The sequence below is a fragment of the Eulemur rufifrons genome, chromosome 6 (assembly GCF_041146395.1).
Source record: "Eulemur rufifrons isolate Redbay chromosome 6, OSU_ERuf_1, whole genome shotgun sequence".
NCBI classification, from domain to species: Eukaryota; Metazoa; Chordata; class Mammalia; order Primates; family Lemuridae; genus Eulemur; species Eulemur rufifrons.
Genome location: NC_090988.1, coordinates 15,370,858 through 15,391,161, shown reverse-complemented (window position 1 = coordinate 15,391,161; position 20,304 = coordinate 15,370,858). Strand labels below are relative to the sequence as shown.

The following is a 20,304-nucleotide window of genomic DNA, read 5'->3' as shown; positions in this document are numbered from 1 at the left end:
CATCTTCAAGTTACTAATAACATTCTTCGCAAGACTGGGCCACAAGCAGGGTCGTGTGGCATGCCATTGGAGACATCCCTCCTGGAAGACAGTGACTTATTGTTAAACAGCCCATATGACCCCATCTTGACCTCCAGGGATGGTCCCTAAATACATATACACATACTAAAATTACAGCATCTGCCTGATCCTCCATTCTAAGAGATATTATATGAAAGGAAATAAGCCTAGCCTGGCATGACTTTTTAAGTCATGTGACAGGGTGGAAAGAGAGTTGATTTTGGATTCAAATTCAAATTCTAGCTCTGCTACTTCCTAGCTGTATGACTTTTGGGAAATAGTTTGACTTCTCTGAGACTCAGTTTCCTGTATCTTAGGATTGCTGAAAGTATTTATTTATACCTTAACTCCACATATATTCAGTAAGCACTTGCTAAGTGAAAAGCATTACGCTCTATGCTGGCCAGGCCATAGTAAGTAAAATAAGTGTGCAGAATCATTATCTTTGCATAATTTTGGTGACAGAAATAAACAAAGACCTTCCTGGAATATATTTTATAGACATTTGGCCCTAACCCTTGAGACCTGGACAAGTATCAGATATTATTTTCCTTTTATAAGCAGGAAAACTGAGATATACCATTAGAGAGTCCCTTGGCTCAAATTCACTTAGCCTTTTGGTAACAAATTTGGTAGCTGCAGCCCAGCCTTAGAGAGTTTAGCTTAAACTATCAATTGTGTGTCAGCCATTGTGCCTAGCCCTGTCCCAGGCTAATAATGGTGCTAGGATAGGCATGTACTCAGGAAAAATTAAACCAAAGGGCAAACCCAATGTTAAAGAGAGCTTCATAGCAGTGCTACACTGCCTCACTTATCCAAAGAACCAGCAGGTTCACCTATTTAGAACCCAGCTGAGAATAAGAAGGAAGCAAACAAGACCTCAAGTCAGGCTCTTTCTCAGAGCCTTAAACTTTTATTTTGGAGACAGTGTTGTATTGAGCTTAATGATCTGATCTCATTTGTTCCAGCCCTTAGCAAATAAAAGTTGCAAATTCGAGCTAGAATAGGGGCTGCTAGAAGCAAGCATACTAACAAAAGCAGAGAAAAACCTGATAGTGAGAAAGTTGGTTAAAAAAATCCTGGAAAAATCAGAGCTCAGAGCTGTAAAAAAAAAGTAGTCTGGGGCCATATAGTGCATACAGCAACAGAGGTCAGACACTTCAATATCCCCAAGGGCATGGTTGCTTTTAAAAGGCGTTTGAAATTATAACTCTGAGTCATTGACTAAATTATCTTTCAGGTACTCTTTAAAGGAAAATAGGGATGTATATAATACCTTTTAGCAAGATCTTTATTCAGAAAGAAACCAATAAATATCTATCCAAAACTGAGATAAAAGGGCTTTGGAGTTTCCAGGGATAGATTTCAGTGACTTTGAAAATCTACTTATTTGGGAAGGCTGCTCAGAAAATCCTAGGCATTTGAAAGGCATGCTGAATTTTAAATCAGATGACTTGGGTTCAAATCACAGCTCTCCTGCTGGCCAGCTTTGTCCGTTGGACACATTTCTTGCCTTTCATGAACTGGGTTTTCCTCAAGTAGGAATAACATTACCTGCCTTTTCAATCTCATGGCAGCATTCTGATAATCAATGGAAGTGATGCATTTGAAAGTGCTTTGTAGGTGGGACGATTAGAATAATTAGCCACAGTAACCTAGAACTGAGGGTACTCCCTTTAAAAACTCTGTATCTCTGCTCATGTTCAGGATTTTGAGAAGAGAAGGTCTACCAGTTCTCCTCCTTTGCCAGCACAGTTTTATAATAAACTTCTCTTTCCTTCTCCTCAAACCACTTGTTCTTGTTCTTGTTCTTCTGATGAGGCCATGAGGACAGGTGTGGAACTTTCGGGAACAAAAGTTCTTTATTCATCATTCCCATAATTAAAAGCTCTTCATCTAGAATTAAAAAAACAAAGTGCTTTGTAAACTATAGAACATCATGTAAATTTACAGGCGAGGCCTGGGGGCCACCTCCCAGGTGTTGCCTGCTGGGAGACAGTGACACAGGTGTGGTGAGACAAGAGGATGGATTCCCAGTTGTTGCTTTAAATATACATGTGTGTATGTATTATATATGCAGATTTGCGTATATGTGTGTATGTCTGTTTATTTAATGTGCCTTTAAATGTCTCAAGACATCCTTTGCACCAGGCCAAAGCGGAAATTCTACAACTATAACACCTTGTAAACTATAGTGTTATATCTAGATATGTAAAATTGTGAACGCTTACTGATTTTAATCTTAATTTTTTTCTAATTTAAAATTAGTAATTAGCTTTTAAAAATCCAACATTGCAGAAATAGATGGCTTAGAAAGGGACTGTCTTCTGGAATCCCAAATGTTCTCCACTCCATCTGTGATTAGCAGTTTGGCTCAGGGGCCTTCAAATTATTTTCTGTGCTGGTTCTTTTAGTCCTGTAGACATTTAACGGAGAATTCCTGAAATAAACAGTCCTTTGTTGTAAAAGATAGACCTTTAGGGGTGGAAATACATTTTATATCCTAAAAGCTCTCCATTCTGTCTCCTCCACTCCATTCCTGCTGCTGTGGCCTTCGCCGTGCCCTCGTGAGAGCTCACTTAGGCTATTGCAATGACTAGTTTTGCTTACTTCGGCCCTCTCTTCAAATCCATGTTCCTCACGGCTGTCAGGGTAATTGAACTAAAACTAAAATCTCACCATGCCACTCCCCTTTGCTCTAGTTACACCTTGTCCTCAGAGTCCAGTCTGAACTCCTTTGCATGCCACACGCGACTTCCCTCCTCGGCCCCTGCCTGTGTGACGGGGCCTCTCCCCGCCCCACACACAGCAACAGTCCTGAATGGCTTGTCGCCCCCCAACAGGAAGTGCTGTCTCTCACTCTGTAACTTAGAGCAAGCTGCTTCTGCTTCCTGGGATGCCTTTCTTTGCTTTTTCTGCCTGCTGAACTCTTCATCCTCCTCCCTGACTACCTGAATCGCAACCTTTCCCGTGCCACCCCGTACCTCCTTCTGATCGTTAGAAGTATCGTGCTGGAGGTGACTTTTTGACTCGCGAGGTCTCCTAATTAGTCTGGGAACTCCCTATTCATCTTTGTGTCCCTAGTGCCTCTTGGTATACCATAGATACTTCATAAATGTTGAACTAAATCGAACTCAGGAGGGGAAACCCGTGTTTAACGCATGCCACGCAGAAGACATCTACTCCACTGCTGTTGAGCAGACCGAGGGGTGCCTCACTTTATCTAGGGAGCCACAAGAATGCAAGAGACAAGGACCGCCCCTTTCCTGGAAGACTACTCCAAAAGACGAAAACCACCACAGAAAACCACTTGCTTCATTTATCCAATGCTCAGGCTCACAGGGGCAAGCTTCCAAGTCACAGGCTCACCCAGAAAATGCCAATGAGAATCCCATTCAGAGCTGTTGAAACTTCACTTTCAATAACTATTTAGGCCACAAATACATGTAAAAGGTCCCAGGCTACGCTTGGGGAGGTGTTTACCCCACCTGTGTACCGTACATAAAAACAATACAGTACACAGACGAGGCAGGAGTTAAGCACATCATAACAGCTTCTAGGAGTCCAGAAATTCTGTGTGGGACACCCAGTGGAGCTGCCTCACAGCGTGGCATGGGCAGAAGGGAGGGGTCTGGAGGCCAAAGATCCAAGTAGACAGTCAGCTCTCCTCTTCCTAGCTGTGTGACATTGGGAATGTTGCTTAAGTTCTCTGAGCCTGGGTGCCCACATCTATAAAAATGGTTTGGTAAGATTACTTCCCTCACTGAATTGTCATGAAGAATAAATGATGGTACATTTGAAAGTGCTTTTTAATCTCTAAAATGTTTTTTGGTTTTTTTTTTTTTTTTTGAGACAGAGTCTCACTCTGTCGCTTGGGATAGAGTGTGGTGAGTCATCATAGCTCACAGCAACCTCAAACTCCTGGGCTCAAGCAATCCTCCTGCGTTAGTCTCCTGAGTAGCTGAGACAACAGGCATGTGTCACCACACCCACCTAATTTTTTTATTTTTCGTAGAGACGGGGTCTCACTCTTGCTCAGGCTGGTCTCGAACTCCGGGCCTCAAGCGATCCTCCCACCTCGGCCTCCCAGAGTGCTAGGATTGCAGGTGTGAGCGACCACGCCCGGCCTTCTAAAGTGCTTTAAATAATATTTTCTCTTTTTCTTGAGCTTATGCTCATGAAAGTAATCTGTGTAGTGCTTCACAACCACAAGTTGGTGCTGCACTCGTGTATGTGTGTCCAGAAGAGACAGGGCACCTGTACTTCCTTTTATTGACTTCATTTGGAGCCGCATAGTAAAATACACACTGAGATGGAGATTTCATGGCATGCATGAGCCTTCTCTTTCTGCTCTTCACCTTTGAAACAGCAAATATCAAACCCCTGCAGTCAATCTGTATGTGTGAGAGTCAAGGAAATACAGAATGCCGGCCCCAAAGCCAAGTGCATTGTTTCCCCATCAAGCAGATCTGTGTTTGAACCTTACCCTGCAAAGTAATTGAGAGCTCTGAGTGGGGACTTTTCTTTTGACTGAGACTAAATCTTATTAGGGCAACAGTCTTAGGGCTACTACTGAGCCAGAGTAGGCAACAACATCAGAGTGATAGAAATCGATGATAGAGCCACACCACAGTACAGTGGCACTGAATATGGGATGGGGAGTTAGGAGACCTGTCCTAATCAGCCCCTGGCTTAGTCTCCAGGCCTAGCTTGACTGCAGTTCTAGCTGTGTTTCCCTGAGCAAGTTACTTCCCCTCTCTAGGCTTTGGAAGTCATATCTGTAAAATGAGCCAGGTGATGTCTGCATTTCCTTCCTGTTCCAATGGAGAAGGAAGGGAATCAACACTTTTTTGAATATCTCCTATGCACCTGGCACTACCTACACCAAGCTACCATGAAGAGTCTATAATTCCATGACCTCGTCACACGTAGTGAGTCAGGAGCGTGTAGAAGAGCTATGGAGTCAGACAGACTTAGATAGCATCTCAGCTCTATTATTTACTAGTGCGACTCTAAGCAAGTTTCTTAACACCTCTAAGCCTCAGTCTTTTCATCTGTAAAATGGGTCTAGTAATATAATAAGCATAGGTAAAGGCTTATAAGTCTACTCCCACTCTCTCTTTTATACATTATAAATTTCTTAAGTAGATTCCACCTAGGCTTATTTTTCTTTTGTAGAGGAATAATCTAGGCCTAGAGAGATGTGCTAAGTAACTTAATATTAGATCATGCAACTAATTAGAGGCAGGGATGGGACCCAAAGTCAAGCCTCCGGATTGATTCTGAGCCTTGTGCTTATTTCCTAGATGTCTTTTTATCATCCCCCGCTGGGGACAGCAAAGTCATATGTAAAAGAACCTGTGTGATGATGAACTGCATTTACACACTAGACACTTCCCAAGAACAGCCACTGCGCTTGGAAACGGTTCTCAGAGTTTGATGCTTACCAAGTCATCCCCCCCCACCCCCTACCTCCTGCCATTTCACTTATCTGGGTGCAGAACAGCCCTCTGTGTGGGCAAATCAAAAGTTCTGCGTGGTTCCAAAGAACCGGAGAGGGGAGCTCTGTCCTCTTGTCTACCAGGTATGCCACCAGGAGAACCAGAAGACTGAGTCAAAGGGGATCAGGGTCAAAGGAAACTCCCACTGATGCGGCCCCCACCGGAGGGGACACTGCAGATGTCTGAGGAGGGCTCTGCCACAGGGCACTGGTTAAAATAGCTCAAGTGCTGGGCACCATGAAACGTTTGTGACGGTGAGTCTGCCATGAGGGCACAGGCCCCTCGCAGCATTTTAAACCCTGAATTCAGGACTTATATCCCAGAGGGAGAAGAAAACTTTTACGGGTTTCTAATGGAGGGGTTTTTCACACAGGTGTCAGCACTAGCAATGCTATGCCCTAAGAACTGAAGCCAAAGCATTCAACAACGTGACTGATAAGCTTGTTGCATTTCCAGAGCAGATGCCACCAGGAAGAACAAGGATGTCTCTTTGGAAAGCTGCTTTTCAGGGGCAGCAACTCCAGTGGCTCCAGCCTCCTAAGGAGCCATGAGTGTCCCCCTCTTCCATCCCTCCTTGGCATGGAAGTTTGCTGCTGTCAGGGTGATGGTCCCAATTTACACGGGCAAAGGCACATCTGTGCTGGTCTATCATAGGTTGGACTAGAGACCAAGGACTGGATGAGGTCATCTCCCGAGGCACTTCTCAGAGGCATCTGCGGAGGCAGGAGCCTTGGGCTCTTAGGGAACAGCCAGGGCGCTGGAGAGAGGAGAGTCACCCAGGCAAAATCACAGCCAGTGTCTCTTGGGATACTTTCAGCCGTCAGCCCTGTTCACCTGGGATGAGTTCCCTGCCTGCCCCATTCTACTCCTTGGAATATATTTTTAGAATGTTTTCATGAAGAATGCATCTGCCAATCCGGTATAGATCAGTTACAAAACAGAAACTCTTCCTCACTGCTAGGGAGAAGAGTTGAAGAGGGGGAGAAAGAAAAAAAAAAAAAAAAAAAAATCTTGCCTGTAATTGAAGGCAGGTTGGGAGATGTTCACGCTTTGAAACGCTCCTTCTTGTGAAATGTTTATGAAACACTTTCCACAAACGAGTTATGCAACTGGGACAACAGCTTTGATCATTTTCATCACCAGTGATATATTCATTAGTGTTGGACTGTTTTCCCCTAGAGGGGACCATGTGAAAATATCATGGGGAGGGGGCTAAAGACGAGTACCCCAGCCCAACCATGACCCCAAAACAGATGGGCAGTAAGGTCCAAGTGTACGCCAGGCCAGAACACCGCATTTTCTATCATCTGTGGTCTATTCTCCTACCTCTGGGACATTTGTAGTATTGTTTGGTAGAGAGAGCACCAGGCGAGGGTCAGGAGACCATTCTCTTGTCAGAGTTTTGCCAGTGTCTTGCTGTATGACTTTATGCCTGTCTCTGAAGCTCTCTGGGCTTCTGTCCTCATACCTCCTGGCTGGGAGGTAAAGCCAAGAAAGGATGTACAAAGGGCTTCCACCTCCTCAAAAAGGGCTCTCTCCTTCTAGAACAAGGCTGCTGCTTTCTAAAGTAGGTAATGTCAGAGAGTTCACTGGGATTAGAAAAGATAATCGCCCGTGATACGCTTTTACCTCCCTGGTCACTGCCCAAGACTCAGTCTAATACCTTTGCACAGCACAGTGGGTGGAGAAGATCCTAAACTAACAAACCTTGTCCAATAGGTGGGCAGGATGTCCAATGGCTGTGACGAGGCAGGGCACTGTGGTGGCCCATGTCCCCAGGGATTAGTCTATCCCAAATAAAGTCTGGAGAAATATTCCACTTGCGTGAGAAGAACTGCCAAAGAAACCCTGGGGATCATCTTCATGATTCCAGGCAGGCTGGGGTTTGGTTGGGTTTTCACAAGTACGGGGGAAATTGGGTTTTTGTCCAATTTGCCTCCGGTTCTCACATTAGAAGTCGATGAGATTCAACAGAAGTGTCTCTATCTCATCTCCTAGATCCACGGCCAACACCCAGTTGCCTGGAAAGCTTCCAGCCTTTTCCCTTCGATGGCGGGGAAAGGGACTTTTTGGATTTGGGAGGACTTCATGTCTTAATTTCTTAGTTTCTGAGCACCCAAGAGTATTGAAGAAGTCTGCCGGAGGCCTTGGGAGTTGTCAGCGTGTCTGCCCTCCTCCCTGTCTAGCTCTGCTCTTTCTGAGACCACTGACCCAAGCTGAGATTTTAGAACTTGTCATTGAGAAAGAAGTCTCCTTTGCTGTCTTTCAATTTGGTTCATTTAGGGTTACCTTCTTTTGGGGTTACCGTCTATCCCTCACACCCAGGGGTGATGAATTATGAAAAATGAAAGAGTAAAAGGGTGGCAAAGCAAAAACAAATAAACAGACAAGCAGAAGAATAATACATAGAGTTTTCAGAAAGCCCCGGACTAACACCCTAAGGACTTTTCTGCTATCAGGCTCTTCACGTTCACAAGTGGGAGGTCTCGGGTGCCCCCTAAAGAATTTGGAGGGCAATTGATCCAGGAAGCAGATGAAAGGGTGAGTTTTCTTTTATGATGGCACTGGTTTCTGAAATTAAGTGTTGCAGGAAGACCTGGCACGGATTCTAACAGATAGCAGCCAGGTTGGAGGCAAAGCGCGTGTTTTCGAACTCTGTCATAGCTGCGTCTCCTTATCTCTGCATTGCGCATAATGAGTCTATAAAGGAGCCCTGCCACTTGCCTCTGAGCTGGAGCCCCGCCAAGCTGCCGGAGGTGGTTGCACCAGCCAGTTTTCCATGTTCTCCCTCTGTCCCCCTTCCTCCACCCTGCCGCCCATCCCCTCTCTGGGATGGAGCATGCCTGGAGGCAGCAGGGGGACTGAGAAGGGGGAGAGGTGGGGTCTGGAAGGCTGTCCGGAAAGGCTGTGCTTAAGCAAAACCTCCTCTCAGAGCAAACCTTCAAGTTGTGGTGGTGGTGGTTTTGAAATAAGTTTATTATCTGTTTCTACTTTTTAAGAACCCACTAACAAATGTTTCCCTGGAATCTGGGATGCGGAAACTCTACTTTCTGGGGCAGGACTGGGATCCCAGAGCTTCTTAGAGGTATTAAGTGTGGAAAGGTGGAGCCAAAGGGCCTAGGCAAGGAAAGGGGGCTCTTTGGAGACCACTCCCAGGTGGTCATGTCTTCGCTCTCTGCCCTGGGAGCGCTAGTTCCCATCTTTCTGCTTTTCTCCTCTTTGTTTCCAAGGCTACAGAATGGTTACTTTAAGTGAGAAGAATGATTTGTAAAGACTATTCCTAAAGGAACCATCTTCTTACCAATTTCTGTGCAACAGGACTTCTTGGTGTTAGGTAGGTCTGCTTTACCTAACAACGCTGCGGCAACCTGAACGGGCCCAATGCACTAGGGAATTGGAATTCATAATTCCATTTTAGGACTAATAGGGAGAAAACTCATGTAGTGTCATACAACAGATGGGGTAACTGAGCCCCACAGAGGCTGAGGCTGAGTGATTGTTTAAGACTACATAGTGAGTTAGAGTCAGAGTTAGGGCTAGAAACAAGGCCAGCATAGCTCCCTCGTCAATGTTTTCCTTCCTGTACCTCACTGGAGACTGTGGACAGAGAGATTTTTTTAAAATAATAGAGACAGGGTCTTGCTCTTGCTCAGGCTGGTCTCGAACTCCTAAACTCAAATAAGCCTCCCAGCTCAGCCTCCGAGAGTGCTAGGATTACAGGTGTGAGCAACCACGCCTGGCCTAGAGAGATAGGTTTTGTCTATTGTCTTTTATTCAGTCAACATTCATTGGGTTCCCACTATGTGCAAGGCACACATCCTAAATATCAGCTCCTTCCTCCCTAATGTCACTCAATAGGATCTTCCTAACTGTCCAGCCAAAGGGAATTCTTTCTTTAATGATCCAAATCATTGTTTCTTCCATAGGGATTAAGCACAAATATAGCTGTTAATCTGAATTTTTGACTCAGGTTAAACTAATGCAGACAGGAGCGACTGCAGGATGTCAGTGACATTCCCAGTATAGGTCGAGCAAGTTGTTTAAACCAGCATGTCTATGGCCATGAGTTTCCACCTTGGCAGAAAACAACCAGATGTCCTAATCAGAGGGACTCACCAATGCCTTTTGTAAGGTGTGGCCTAGATCCTGTGCTCCTTGCCATATTATATGAACTCAAAGTCACTTGGCTTCCCCTCCCAATGGACTTCCAGCAAGCTGCAAGAGGGTTATCATCCTCGAGGTGGAATGAGGGGTGGGCACAGGTAGTACTTCCTGCCCTGCCCTTGGACACCTGGCAAGCCCACGAGGGGGTGGTTTGTGCTGTCACTGAAGGGTGGTAGAGACTGGAGAGAGTTTGGAAACCACCAAACCCTCAGGGCCCTCAGGCTGCAACTACAGCATTGATTGTGAGGGAGACATGTCCTCACCTGTAGGAAGACAGGCAAAGACTGTCACCAAAGCCACACAGGCACAGAAGGCCAGCTGCAGAGGCAGTCTGGCACAGAAGATGGAGATATGGGGAACAGGGGCGTGGGGAGGGAAAGGCAGTCCTCCAGCTCACTGGTTCCCAGACTTTGGGGCTTCACAGAGGGGATTCCATGCAGGAAAGTAAAAAACAGAATTTGGGGGTAATCAGTAAAGCATTGTTAACTTTTCACTCTGCGAGGTAAGGAGTTTTTTTAAAATACCCTTTAGGATCACCATCATTTCCTAAAGGAAATTCTAACATCTTGTCCTCCTAAGAAAAAAAGAACAGCGTCTCAGAATTTCCAACAACAAAATCCAGTAAGTTTTTTTTTTTGAGACAGAGTATCAATCTGTCACCCAGGCTAGAGTGCTATGGCATCAGCCTGGTTCACAGCAACCTCAGACGCCTGGGCTCAAGCAATCCTCCTGCCTCAGCCTCCCAAGTAGCTGGGACTACAAGCGCACACCATCATGCTTAGCTAGTTTTTTCTATTTTTAGTAGAGATGCCAGTCTCGCTCTTGCTCAGGCTGGTCTTGAACTCCTGAGCTCAAGCAATCCTCCCGCCTTGGCCTCTCAGAGTGAGTGCTAAGCTTATAGGCGTGAGCCACCGTGCCCAGCCCATTAAGCTTTATTTTTAAAAAATCTCTATCCATATTTTTCTCATTTCCATGAGGAAAACAAAAACCATATTAGGTGCCAGCATAGGCCCCAGAGTGGTGTTTGGGACGATCGGTCTAAGTGGGCTCCCCGTGTTGCAGATGGGCACTCCATGGTGCCGCTCACGTTTCTGACCAGCTGTCCTGGCCCAAAGCCAGGCAGGCAGGAGAGTTGAGCTCCAGCCCAGTAGGCACTGGGCTAGCTCTTTCCCCTCCTGGCCTGTCATTTATCTCCTGCCTCCATCTTTACTGCTTCCATTTCTGTCTGTCTGGGGAGGTCCCGAATTGACACTCTCCTCCTGCCTCCACTTGCAGATTAAAACAGAGGACCTCAGTGACTCCCTGCAGCAGACCCTCTCCCATCGGCCATGCCACCTGAGTCAAGGACCCACCATGATATCCGGAAACCAAATGCCTGGGGTAAATGCCAGCCTATGTCAAGGAACCCTGATAGTCTCAATGGGCCGGTGAATTTAATTCAATCTCTCTGCGAAATGCTAGACCTCCACACCTGGCACTCTGTGAATTTGTATTGGTCTAAGGAACCCCCTGCAGGCAATGTGGGAAAGAGATTTGTCCCGAGACAGTAAGTAACAGCAAAGGCCCGCGAGGGCATTCACGTGGTGAGCCCCCTTCGGGGGAAGAAAGAGCCACCCCTTCTCCAGAAATACTTAAGACTAGAATAAGCATCCATTTCTTCAGTTCTTCATTCAGCAAGATTTACCGAGTCTTCTCTGTGTGCACAGACCTGAGCTTAGCCCCACAGGGGCACAGAGCTCTGGGTGTCAGGATCGTGGAGGACTCCCAGATCCCCCAAGCTTTGGGATTATTATTCCCATGTCCTGCGCTAGGGGAAGAAGCCTGGGGCAGATGGACTTTCTGTTTCACCAAATTGGTTTTATTAAGAAGTAATAGTTTACCCCATCCTCCAACTCCCACCCCAATACCCTCCAGGAAAGATTCAGGCATAGGAAGTGGCCAAGGCATGGCTTTTAGCATAATCAAGTGGCATGAAATTTAAAAGAAACATTGGACAACTGAGATTACGTGTCATTTCTAGGATAAACCTTTGAAAGATAGGAAATACCCAGTCTATGCCTTCAGGGCATTTACAGTCTGGTTGGGAGACAAGACTAACACACACAAAAATTAAATCGTAAGGCAAGGGTTAAGTAGCAACATGTTGCAAAGATGGCTTGGCTGAGTGCAGAAGCTGTAGCAACACCAGCATTGATGGAGTGGCTACTATATGCCAGACGCTGGGAATACACAGTGGCATAAAGCAAGGTCACTGCCCGCAAACTGTCATAGTCTGGAGACCCATGGGATAGATGGGCAGCAGGCAGATGGAGCCAGTGTCCCAGCTTGTAAATTCTGTGACGTGTGTATATCTCCCTGTGTGTAGGACATGGCCTCCCTCCATCCGCTCCAGCAGCTTGTGCTGGTTCCTGGCCACTTACAGTCCGTATCCCAGTTCCTGCTATCTCAAACCCCACCTGGGCAGCAAGGTAAGAACTGCGGGGTTGGGTGGGGTGGTGGGAGGAGGTTCTTCATAGACCAAATCCAGTAAAGTGCTGCTGCTGCCGCCTGCTGGGTGGGGGAGCCCACCTGCAGAGCACAGGTGAGTCGCTCACCCCGCTGGTATTTAGGCCAGCTTGTCCACCTCGGGGTCTGAGGAAGGGACCCCAGCAGTGCTCCTCCAGGCTCCGTCTCCTTCTCTGCTTCCCCTTCCCAGCCTCCTGCTCAGTCTCATGCAGAATTGAGACGGAAGGTGCAGGAGTGGTGGAGGGCTGGGCAGTACAAGGAAGGAGAAGCGCCCTGGTAAATGCAGCGCACACAAGTCCCAATTCCTTGCAAGTCTCTCCTGCACAGGGATTCAGACTTACCTCCTGGAAGCCTGGCTGTTTGGGTAGAGCAGCAGTGCCACCCACAGGTTGTAAAAAGAGTTTCAGGTTTTCTTTGGCAGGGAAGTTACTTCCTGGCCAAGAGCAAACAGATTAAGCTATTAATAATAATAGCTAGTATTTCTTGAGCACGATGTGCCTGGAGGTCTGCTGAGTGATTTTCCTGACATTCCTCAAAATAACCTTGTGCAGTAGGTAGTCGTACTATGCCTCTGGTGACCTACTAGAAAGTTCCAGAACAGTCTGAGAACCATGCTCTTGGCCATCACACTATACTGCTTCTCTCACTCCCATCTCCACTAAGTAGGGCCGAAAGTGATGGAGAAAATATAAACTTTCTTCTGCTGTACAAATCCCAAAGCTTCTACTAGAAACTTTGGAAATCTAGATTCTAAATAAAACACAACTCTGCCTTCCATCCTAGCACCTACCCAAATTACAGTTTTTATATTTAGTTTCCAAGGCATCTCAGAATATTATTAGGGTGAACGAGAACATATTTAAACCATTAAATGTTTATAATGTTTTGGCTAAACAACACACATCACGCTCCTGGAATAGGGGAGAGAAGGTAACAGTTCATTCAATTTGTTTTCGGAAGAATAGAGAGTGATGTGAAAATGGCTCAAGCATACAACCAATGAGGTCAGTGTCTGATGCAGGGGAAAAAATAATTCAAAATTTAGAGTCAGAAAAATTCATTGGTTAAAAAAAAATAACTAACTGTGTGTCCTTGAGAAACTCACCTAACCTCTCTGAGCTTCCATTTCCTCCTCCATTAAAATGGAATAATAATAAAACTCTACCTCACAACATTATCGAGGGTTACTTGAAATAATGTGTTTGAAAAAGAAATAATGTATGTGAAAAGACTTTGTGCATTTCAAAATGTAATAAAATGTTAGAATTGCTATTAGTACTCAAGTCACTGAAATCCTAGTTCAGGGTTCCTTATAAGAGCTTTCTTGCCTATTTATTTTAACAATGAACAATTAAGCCCCAACTTTTTTTTTTTTTTTTTTTTTTTTTTGAGACAGAGTCTCACTCTGTTGCCTGGGCTAGAGTGCTGTGGCATCAGCCTAGCTCACAGCAACCTCAAACTTCTGGGCTCAAGTGATCTTCCTGCCTTGGCCTCCCAAGCAGTTGGGACTGCAGGTGTGCACCACCACACCCAAATAACTTTTTCTATTTTTGATAGAGATGCAGTCTTGCTCTTGATCAGGCTGGTCTCGGACTCCTGTCCTCAAGCAGTCTTCCCACCTTGGCCTTCCAGAGTGCTAGGATTGCAGGCGTGAGCCACCGTGCCTTGCTAGCCCCAACTTTTTGAGATCAAAGAGCATAAAAGGTCAACCTCAGCAGATACTGTACATCAGTGACCTTGGATCAGCCTGGGGACAACAGAGGCCCCGAGGTGCTCCTCTGTGCTGAGTGATTAGGGTGACCTGCCCCACTGTCTGCTTTGGTGGTTTGATGGCTCCACTCCTGCTGGGAGAATGAGAGGTCCTGGCTGTGGTCCTCCCAAGAGGGAGGCCACTTGTCATGGCCACCAACCAGGCAGAACCGCTTCATGTACAGTTTTCCTGGATGGAAAGTAGAAGGAGGTCCCCAGACAGTGTAACAAGCAGGTACAGTCCATACCACTCATTTGGGTTCCCAGTGGCTCAGTCCTTGGTCTTCTCTTCTCTCTCGGCCATTCTTTCCAAGTGTAAAATGTCCTGGTTGGCCATGAGCCTCTGGCCAGTGGCTCACTGCCCTTTAGAGCTGTATGGCCCCACGTGCTTGGTCTGACATCCTTGCAGACTCGACTGGGCCTTTGGAGCCATCCCAGCTCCTGCTCCTGCTTGAGTTATCAGCAGTCACCCTTGCGCCCTCCCCTCCTGGGTTTCTTCAGCCCTGGCAGTCGGATCCCAGCAGGTCATCTTGACCTTCCTTAGCCCTTGCTCCTCTCCAAGCAGGCAGGCAGGCGGGAAGACTGGTTTGGGGACTGCTGTTTACATCTCTGTTTATCCCTGTGTCTGGCTGGCCTCCACCTGTATGTGGAAATGCCTGGCAGTGCCATGGGGGCCTCTCCACGGGGCTTGAGGCGGGTTGAGGGGCTCGTAGGTGGCAGGGGGTGGGGACAGTGATCGTGGTTCCAGAGTTGCAGAGCATGTCTTTCAGATGGCCTGGATTTTATTCCTCTGTTCCTTTGTCCATCCCCTCTCACCCAGGTCTGCAGCCAAATCTCCTCCCCTTTCCACAGCAACAAGGCAGTCTCCTCCTCCCACAGACGGGACCTGGCCTCGCGTCCCAGGTAAACAACCAACCTGTTTCCTTTCTCAACAGAGTTTAGCCCACTGGCTTTTCTCCACGCCTTTAACAGGGCACTAACCCCTCTGGGAAGAGGCAACAGCAGTGGACTATGCCTGTCGGCACAGGGGGAAAGCCAAGCTATAGCCTGGGGACACCAGTTACCCAGTAATACTGGTGGAGCCAGAACTAGAATCCAGAGATCCCAATTCCAGGCTAGCCTCCTCCATGCTGCAGATACTGAACTCCAGCCCTGAACAGGCACTAGCATCACTGCTCTGAGAACCAGGGGACATCTAACCTTTCAGACATACCGGAGCAACTACCAGCTCTGCCTAGGTGCTCTCAAGCTCCAAGGGGAAGACTAGAGTGGCATAGCCCAGACATCCCGGACCACAAAGCCAGTGTCTCTCACCTCTGGGCCACTGTTCCAGACTGCCTCCTGCAGGAAGCACGTGTGTGGGTCAGGCAGGTTGAGGTCTGGGGGAGGGGCTATTTGCAGAGCACCTTTTTGCCAGGTGCATGACTTGGGGACAGAGGCATGAACTTAGTGCCACTCCTCCCCAGATCTGTGTGACCCTGTACAGTTAATAACCTGCACAGTTGCATGAGATGGCTCCGCATAGATGGATATGTGGAATGGTTGGGAATGACTGCAGAGATCGTACTGTCCCTTCTCTGTGCTGAGATCCCCAGGGCTTGCTCACTAAGGCCCTGGCTTTAGAGAGGGCTGGCGAGGCCACAGAAAACACCTGGAAGGGGGAGGGCGCCATCTAGTGGTTAAAAGAAATAGGGAGCCAGAGTCATGAGCCTCTCTTCCACCTCCTCCTGGAGGCCCTCCCCAGACTCTCATAATCATAGACTTAAAGCTGGAAGAGATCTTAGTATTCAAGATCAATCCTCATATCTTGTGATATTTGAGCATGGAGAAACTGGTACCAGAGATACCACTTCAAAGCTGATTAAGATCATCCTGGGGAGGGGCAATAAGGGATTGGCTTAGGGTGGTGGCAATAAGAATAGGGGATAAATGAGGAGATGTTTTGGAAAGTTGCATCAATGCAATCTGGTCACTGATTGGATGTGAAGAGGGGAGGGAGAGGGTCTTGCAGAGAACTGAATAACAAATGAATTAATGGAAAGGAAGTTTCAAAGAGGACTAACGCTTTGTCCTGAGGGTCTTGTCTATGCCACCCCCTCCCTATAAAACAAGACTAAATTTATGATGGCTTCAAGCTATTCTGTTCTAAAAAACCCTTCTCTGGGGAAAAGAGTCTTTGATGTCTTTCTGGTCCTTTTACCTTCTCCATCATAAGGATGCCTATCTGAATAGTAAGCCTGCATATCTTGGAAGAGAGAAGGAGTAATATTAATCCTAGTCTAGGAAAAAAATAAACCAGGGAGGAGAGAAGAGGGTGAATTTACCCCAAGTTATCCAGATGGGTAGTAGCCTCTGAGTTGGACACAGTGCCTGGACCCCTGGGCTTGGATTCCACTCTATCTTTATGGAATGGTTGGTGTCTTCAACATTGGATTCACTCTTGACCCCAATGAGCACAACATGGTTCTATGTTTAAGGGTATATTTTCCTATGAAAATACACTCAAGAAAGAATATCTCTTAACTGCAAGTGAGATCAAGGTGCATTTAGATAGCACAGATTAAAATACCTTTGATTTAAGATAAAACAAAGCACTTTCATGGTGGTTTGGAAAATAAAATGGCAATCATAAGATTTTGAAATTTTATGAAAGCTCTACTAATGCCATGAGTTCTTGTATGTCCTCCGTTATCTTCAGTTAATGCCTGTTGGACACCTCAGTTCCCTTGCTTTGTGGAAAAGAACAGACAAGGCAAACAACCTTTTCCTTATCCGATTCTGTGATTTGTTTTTGCAATCATTGTAAACAACCCTACTCGCTCCTTTTATGGTGGGAACCTGAAAGGAGGAAGTAACCTCAGAATTAAACAGTGAGTCATAGCCTACAACCCAGAAGGGCCACCTCCCTATCCTGCAGTCACACTGTTTCTACTCCGGATATTTCAGTTATTTGCTATACCTTCATAGAAACTCCAACTTCCACTTCCATATTGAAAACACAGGACTCAAATGTATCCAGGGATCTATCATCCTCTAAGTGGGTCTATTAGTAAAAAATATCAGAAAATGTCATTCAATCTGTTGATCTTTGTGAATCTGCTTGGCGTGTGCTCCCTGTTAGGCAGTTGGGTGCCCTGGGCTGCCGGGATCCTCTTTAGAACCCCACCTGGAAGCATCTCAGCATCTCTCAGTGCCCAAGCATCTACCCAACTCTGGAGGGGCTGACGAGCCCAGAGACCTCGAGGAGCTGGAGAAGTTTGCCAAGACCTTCAAGCAGAGGCGGATTAAGCTGGGCTTCACACAGGTTTGGTTTGGGGGGAGGAGATAGAAGAAATTGAGTTGAGTGAGTAGGGAATGGGCTTCCCAAGTGCAGGTTTCAAGAGCAACATGAGTCTCAATGTATTTGGGGCAAGATTATCATGTCCCTGAGTTCCTTGAGGATAGGGCACAGTAGAGAAATTGAGGACATTGCTGGTGGAGGTGAGAGGAATGAGGGTCAGGTGGGGGGCACGGTCCACTTGGAGTCTAAACCAATTCTTCACCTTAGAGGGAGACTTGGAAAGGAGCTGAGGGCATGGATGAGTGCTTGAAGGTTCTGGTTGGGGGTGTGATAGGTGCTAGAATGGTGGGGGATGTGGGCAAAGAAGAGGAGGAGTCTGTCTCTCATGTCCCTCCTTCTCGGTCCCCATGCACAGGGAGACGTAGGGCTGGCGATGGGAAAGCTGTATGGCAATGACTTCAGCCAGACTACCATCTCACGATTTGAGGCCCTCAACCTGAGCTTCAAGAACATGTGCAAGCTCAAGCCGCTGCTGGAGAAGTGGCTGAATGATGCAGGTAGGCCTCAGGGAAACCAGGACGGAAAGAGCCCTGGGGGACTCCATAGGAAAGGGCTAGTGACTTGTCTGTGTCGGGGCTTTCGGGGGTTGAGACATCATACCCCTTTCTTCTCCTCCTGAGCCTGGAACCAAGTGAGAAATAATTCACAGGAGATGGACAGGTGGAGATGAAAATGTCAGCTTTATTACTGAGAAAGCCCTTTGGAGGACATGGCCGTGAAGACTTGCACTCATTCCAAGCCCAGCATAGACTTTGGCGCAGCTCAGAGGCCACGTCTGGGTCTGCAGAGCAGATATACTTACCCCGATTGCTGTCTGAATAGGTCTAGGTCGGGGAGATTAGGGCAGCGGACCCTCTGCAGTCTCACGGGGAGGGAGAGACCACAGGCACAACACGAGGTCTTCGCTAACAATTTACTACTAATTCCTGAGTAGGTGTTGGGTGGACAGGGAGTTGCTGCGATCCAGACTGGCCAGGAAAACCTCACAGCAGGAGTGGGCTTTGCAGGAGGACTCAGTGCGGTGTGGCTGGGGGGCATTCCCAGAGGTCAAGGCTATAAATCAGGGGACAGAGCATTTGGAATAATGCATAGATGAGTTTGGTGTTAGGATGGGGTCTTTCAGCCTCGGCATTATGGATACTTGGGGGCCAAATAATCCCTGTGGGGAGCTGGCCTATGTATTGCAGGATGTGTGGCAGCATCCCTGGTCTCTATCCACTAGCTGCCAGTAGCACCTGCCCCCAGTTGAAACACCCAAAAATGTCCCTAGGCATTATCAAATGTCCCCAGGGGGAGTGGTGGTGGTGCAGAGTCATCCTGGTTGAGAACCACCAGCCTCGGTGGAGAGGGTGGGAGTGAGCCAATCCCCGTGGCTGGGCTGTGTCCAGTGGATACCTGTGGGTTAGTGGCTACTGTGGAGGCGGAGGGGCAGGGTGGGCGGCCGGCGGTGTGATCCCTGAGCAAGTCCCTCCCACGGAGGCAGGGGAGGGGCGAGGAAGCTCCCCCAGCAGGCTGTCCCTTAGACAACTTTCTGCGAAGCACCGAAGTGACAGAAATGATCAGAGGGTCTTACACTCTTTGGGAAAGGGCCTTCTAGATCATTTCTAGTATGGTCCCCATCTGGTGCCTGCATCCTTCCTAAGGGACATCCCTCCTGCGGATCGTACAGCCTTAGCGCCAACATTTGCGCTGACAAGAAAGTGGCTCCAACACCAACATTCTGCCACCTAGTGGCTCAGAATCGCTTTTGGCTGAGAATCTCTTTCCACGTTTTACTCGGTATTCACATCCAGGCCTATCTGTAAAGAGCAGACTCGTGAGGGTTACTTGTAGGAGCCCTGCCATAGCTCCTCACACCCACGCGTGCCGCTGATGTCTGGGCACCCATGAACCGTGACCACAAACACTGGAAATGCCACCGTGCGGATCATGCAAGACCTTTGCCCAGAGCAACGAGGAGAAGCAGGAGTTTCAGTCTGTTCTGGGGCCCTTTTTGGGGGTGGGGATGCTCCTGAAAATGCCACCGCAGAGCCCACTAGGCAGGGTCGTTGGACCCCAAGTCCATTAAGGCAGGGCCTTGACGGGCCACTCGTCCCCTTCTCTGAGCCTCCTTTGTTCCTCCGCCTCCCCGCAGAGTCCTCTCCGTCAGACCCCTCGGTAAGCACACCCAGCTCGTATCCCACCCTCAGCGAAGTGTTTGGTAGGAAGAGGAAGAAAAGGACCAGCATTGAGACCAACATCCGCCTGACTCTGGAGAAGAGGTTTCAAGACGTGAGCAGCTCCTCTGGGTGGAGGCGGGTGGGCCGCCCCACACAGGTGGGCCAGTAGGGCCCGGCACAGGCCCCTGGGCACCGAGCCCTGCCCACATCACACAGCCCCGGGAAATGGTCAGAAAGTACATTGTCCCTTGCCAGGTGCCCAGATATTTGAGGGAAAGGCTGCCCTTCCTCTCAGGTTCCAGGAACTTCTTCCTTCACTGACCCCTCTTGCCCTGACATCTATTTAGGGCCCATTGTTTTTCTCACTGGGAGATTTAAAGAATGGGATACGGGGTCCCAGGAGACAGTGTATCTCTGTATCCAGTTGATCTAAAGGGAGCACAGCCAGGGCATTGTATATAAATTATCTATTTCTACATTTTGTACTTTTCTAATTATAAATGTAATAAATACTCATTGTAAACAGTTTGGAAAGTACAGGGAAGCAGAAAAAAAATCCACCACCAAGCGCCATCTGAATGCATTTCCTTCTATTCCTTTTTTCCGTGTGCATTGAAATAGTTGTGATCCTATTGTACATGCACATTTTTTTGAACTTGTAGCAAAGGCATGTTCTTGAGCCAGCATGTGGAAGCTATGAGCCCCGTGGAACAGGGGACAGAAGAGGGAGAAACAGGTGTGCTGTACACAGCTTCTAGTCAGGGTCGCTTAGGTCCCAGCCTCCACAGCCTCCTAGGTACCGTTCATCTCTGAAGGCCCAGGCATC

The 20,304-nt window shown here is 47.6% G+C and overlaps 1 protein-coding gene across 1 annotated transcript in view; it reads left to right on the top strand.

Annotated features, from left to right (window-relative positions):
• The window catches only part of POU2F3 (POU class 2 homeobox 3), a 71,255-nt gene that overhangs the window by 42,233 nt on the left and 8,718 nt on the right, over positions 1 to 20,304 (top strand). The window contains exons 4-9 of the mRNA XM_069470785.1: positions 11,001 to 11,138; positions 12,091 to 12,193; positions 14,800 to 14,882; positions 17,101 to 17,283; positions 17,675 to 17,816; positions 19,454 to 19,590. Coding sequence (XP_069326886.1) covers positions 11,001 to 11,138; positions 12,091 to 12,193; positions 14,800 to 14,882; positions 17,101 to 17,283; positions 17,675 to 17,816; positions 19,454 to 19,590 — 786 coding nt within the window. The remainder of the gene's footprint in view (positions 1 to 11,000; positions 11,139 to 12,090; positions 12,194 to 14,799; positions 14,883 to 17,100; positions 17,284 to 17,674; positions 17,817 to 19,453; positions 19,591 to 20,304) is intronic.